Source organism: Uloborus diversus, chromosome 4 (genome assembly GCF_026930045.1).
Source record: "Uloborus diversus isolate 005 chromosome 4, Udiv.v.3.1, whole genome shotgun sequence".
Classification (NCBI taxonomy): domain Eukaryota; kingdom Metazoa; phylum Arthropoda; class Arachnida; order Araneae; family Uloboridae; genus Uloborus; species Uloborus diversus.
The window spans coordinates 150,828,305-150,833,000 of record NC_072734.1 but is presented as its reverse complement, the minus strand read 5'-3'; the positions used below and the strand labels follow the sequence as shown (position 1 = coordinate 150,833,000).

The window sequence follows — 4,696 nt, the reverse complement described above, 5'->3', positions numbered from 1 at the left end:
AAACTGTGACAAAATGTTTGCCTTTCATTGCCAACTTCAATTTGGGGAACAACCAGAAATCCACTGGAGCCAAATCAGGGGAATGAGGAGGGTGATCAAGCACCACAATACTTTTTTGGGCCAAGAAGTTACGTACCATCAAGATTTTGTGTGCTGGCACATTGTCATGCAAAAAAGACCATGTCCCTTGGTTTTGGTATTCAGGTCTAACTCAATGAATTCTCGCCCATAAACGCTTCAAAACACTCAAGTAGTAAGCAATTCTCCTTCTGGCATGAATTTTTTATGGATGATACCCTTTGAATCAAAGAAAACTGTGAGGAGAGTCTTGATTCGGCTTTTTTCCATGCGCACTTTTTTTGGTTTGGCAACTTCTGGACTCTTCCACTCCGCGCTCTAACGTTTTGTGAGTGGTTCATACTTGAAACACCAGGTTTCATCACCAGTTACAATGTTTGCCATGAAGTTTGGATCCCTTGTGGCCGCTTGTTGCATGTCTCTGCAGTGTTCCACTCTGCAATGTTTTTGGTCGTCAGTCAATGTGTGCGGTACAAAGCGAGCACAGACTTTCCTTTTTCCTAAATTGTCAGTTAAAATGAGATGGACAGGGGATTTAGGTATGCAAGTAACCTCTTCGATGAGTCGAGTAGTGACACAACGATCATTTTGTAAGATTTCGGTCACTTTTTCAATGTACTCATCATTTCGAACTGTTACTGAATGACCTGGTCTTGGATCATCTTCTAAGCTGTCTCTACCATCACGAAATCTTGCATACCACTTAAAAACATTCTTACGACTCAGTACTTCACTACCATAAACAGTTTTCATCAATTCAAATGTTTCTGGGGCACTTTTACCCAATTTAAAACAGAATTTAATGTTAGCGTGCTGCTCCTTTTTTTTTTCTACCGAGGCCAAGCGACTTCTTCTAGACTTTGCGTTATCACGTTTCAAACGATGTTGCCAACGCTTTGAAATTAATCCAGATAATAATTGAAAAGTACGTGCATTTAATGCAATCATTCTTATATAGATAGCGCTAATAGTTCCGCAAATATTAAATCAGTCACCTTTTCTATTGGACGCACTGTGTATATATGAATGATTAGCGTAAACGAAATATCTTCATTATTAAAGGTTTTTTTTTTCTAAAATTTTAAATTCAGAGAAATATGAGAAAGTAAGTTACGACGTACTGTCGATCCGCGATAACTTGAAGTCCGATAGCTAAAATATATTCCTATAATTCGAATTTATTTTTATTTGGCCCTGATACTTTTGTCTTCAACTTTATGTTATATAATTTCCAAATCTCGACGCTTAATTCCTTAAACTCGAAGTTTTTTTTTTTTTAAGATGACTTGAATTTGACTGATAGCTGAAAGAAGAGAAGAAGTTTGAGAGTAAATACGTGAAGTTTCTGTCACCCTCTCTTGTAATTCCTGCACAGTTGAATCCAAAATCCAAAAGAACACTTGTTGAAGCAGTGTGGAATAAAGAAGTATAATATCCATTATTTCTCATGATATATTGTTTGCTCTTAGTGCGTATATGAAGCGTTAGGAAGGAGCTTTTTCCAAAAATATAACGTCTTCAATGAAACTTACAGAAAGACTGATCATTAAAGAGTTGGAAATGATTGTTAAAGAATTTGAAGAAGCAGAATGCGAGCAATTTGATTTTATAAAATTTGATTGAATTATCAAGGTTTGCCAGATAATTGATATCAACCAATTATCTTTTGCTGATTATTCGGTTATCCATGATCGGCTACTACTGTTAATAAATGCATCCCTAGTTTACAGAATTTAAATAAAATTTTTAAGCATAATTTTGGCGTAAAATTTTGAAAATGGAGAAAAATAAATCATCTCTAAATGTAACAAACAAACTATAAACTAATTCTGAAAATTCGAAATTTTGGTAGTAAAATCATTATCATTATAATTAATCATCCACCAATCAATCGGTATCAAACGATTATATTTTTCCGATTAATCGATAATCAGTAATAATCAGTCAATTTGCTTATTGGTGCTTTCCTAATATATATCTGCATATATTCTCCCATTCTGCGCAATCTTCTTCCCGATCTTTCTCCGATTAATCGATAATCGGTAATAATCAGCCAATTTGCTTATTGGTGCATCCCTAATATATATCTACATATATTCTCCCATTCTGCGCAACCTTCTTCCCGATCTTTTCCCGATTAATCGATAATCGGTAATAATCAACCAATTTGCTTATTAGTGCATCTCTAATATATATCTACATATATTCTCCCATTCTGCGCAATCTTCTTCCCGATCTTTCTCCGATTAATCGATAATCGGTAATAATCAGCCAATTTGCTTATTAGTGCATCCCTAATATATATCTACATATATTCTCCCATTCTGCGCAACCTTCTTCCCGATCTTTTCCCGATTAATCGATAATCGGTAATAATCAACCAATTTGCTTATTAGTGCATCTCTAATATATATCTACATATATTCTCGCATTCGCACGAAAAAACGTTTTCTGCGCAATCTTCTCCATAGTGACATAGAAATCATCCTCCTCATTTTGTTTTCAGAATCCCTTCCTTTTAGCTAAACGGGGCGGCATCAAATAATGCAATCGCTAAACGTTTCTATTAGATCCTTTCAATTCCAGGCTAATTTATCATCCCTGCCCATAAAACACAGTCCTCCTTTGTTTCTCCAAGTCTATGTTAATGAGCCCTCAGTACAATGCTCTTCCTTTTTTGACAGGTTGACCTCTTTCGGCGGAAGTGATTACACACAACCATTTTTGTTCACCTTTACGATAAACACGGCATATTAAGCAATTTCTTCTTGTGACACATTTACCGTAAACTATGAAAGGTATTTTGGACTTCCCAGGTCTGTTTAAAAAACCTTGAATTTTTCTTCATACGGTACTTAAATATCTTAACAATAAATTGTTGTAAAATAAGGAGGGAGAAGATGTGCTAAAGCATTACGCTTGCAAACGTCAAAGGAAAAGTTCTTTTTAAAAAATAAAATATAAAAGTGAATTAGATCGTTGAAGTAACGCAAGTCTGGTAATGATAATTCTTCTATCGTTTGGGTCGTAACAATTCTTACATACATACAAACTACCATATTAGGATTATCAACATCTGAAAAAACTAAAAGTTCTGGGGTTGCCCCTCTCCCTTGTTGCGTTACTTGTATGTTACGACAAGTTTTCAGTTTCCTGCTGTTTTGCTTACTTTTGTCCTTTAGTCATTTTGATTATTTGCTAAAAATGTAGCTTTTACATTTAAAAAAAACAATAAATTATTTACAAATGATATGCAACACATCGCCTCACTTTCTCGAGTAACACTTTTCAGCTGCATTTTAAGATTCTTTAAAAAAACACATTGTAATATTTATATACAACGCTTAACTATGATTCCACTTAAATGTAAAATGTAAAGAAAATATAATCAAATAATCTAAAGAATACTCACATACACTGACAAATAAAGAAAGGTTGTAACAAAAGAGTGAAAAATATAAATAACCAAAAACTAATTGAGAAAAGAAGAACTTTCGCACAAAATTATTTACTTTTTTTTAAAGAATTGCAAGTTAAGAAAACTTATATTTATGTAATTTAAAATTTAAAAGCAGCAAATAACAAAACGAAAGCATGGTAATTAAAATGATGGAGAAATAAAATGAATTTCAAAAAAAAAGAACGGAGGTGAAACATATACTGTAAAAATATCACTATGAGAAATAACATTCAATTAAAATAAATTAAATAATTAAACTTTGAAAATAAGATTTTGAGTTTGGAAACGTGATCGCCACTAACTTGTAAGGGAGAAAGAAAAGGTTTTTTTTTTAAAATCTGAAACATCAACAGCACTAAAAAAAAAAAAATGCTTAGCACCAAAACGATGGCAGAGATTTTAAGTAAATGGCACAGATTTTGAATTTGTTTTGTTTTCTGTTTCAGGAAAATTAAAAAAAATCAATGTGAGTAGAAATGCAGTTTTTTATATACTTAAGGTTCGTGAAACTTAAACTTGAACTCGTTGAATCATAATGAACTGAATTCAAAGTGCTAGAAAACTTTAACCATTTTCGACATAAATGAGTATTGATACGCAAAATCACGAAAATTTTTAATCTATTTTTTAAATTATTGTTATTAGTTTATACTTTCCACAAGATTAGGAAGTACGGGCAAGCAGTTTTTTTTTTTTGCCTCTTAATATTGTGTGTGTGTGTGTGTGTGTGTGTTTTTTTTTTTTTTTTTTTTTTTTTTCATCGAGAAATATTTTTATTTTCTGTTTCATTTAGTTAAAATGGAGTTCGTTATCAAAATGTGTGGAAAACGTTTTTACTTTATTTGATTTATATACTCATTCAAAGTCAAAATTTTGTTTTGTGAGTATTTTTGTAACAATTCAATTTGTATTAGGTATTTCGCTTTTTTATGCCGACTTACATATCGATAAAAAAAAAAAAAAAAACAATGAATTAAAAATATTCCTGTAAAAAATAGTACTCATAATTTATTAAATCATGATGTTTAACAGATTGAGAGAATGAATTTTTCGTATCGTTTTTATTTCAGTTTACTCGTTTTATTTTCACATAAATCGTGTTTTATTCTCAGAAAATGTTTCAGCATTTGATCAGATATATTTGAAACATTTCAGAGC

The 4,696-nt window shown here is 31.9% G+C and overlaps 1 protein-coding gene across 1 annotated transcript; it reads right to left on the bottom strand.

The window, feature by feature from the left end:
- Positions 1–396: 396 nt before the first annotated feature.
- LOC129220922 (protein GVQW3-like) lies at positions 397–1,026 on the bottom strand. The gene has a single exon (XM_054855357.1). The coding sequence runs from the start codon at positions 1,024–1,026 to the stop codon at positions 397–399; it is 630 nt and encodes a 209-aa protein (XP_054711332.1).
- Between the last annotated feature and the right edge of the window lie 3,670 nt (positions 1,027–4,696).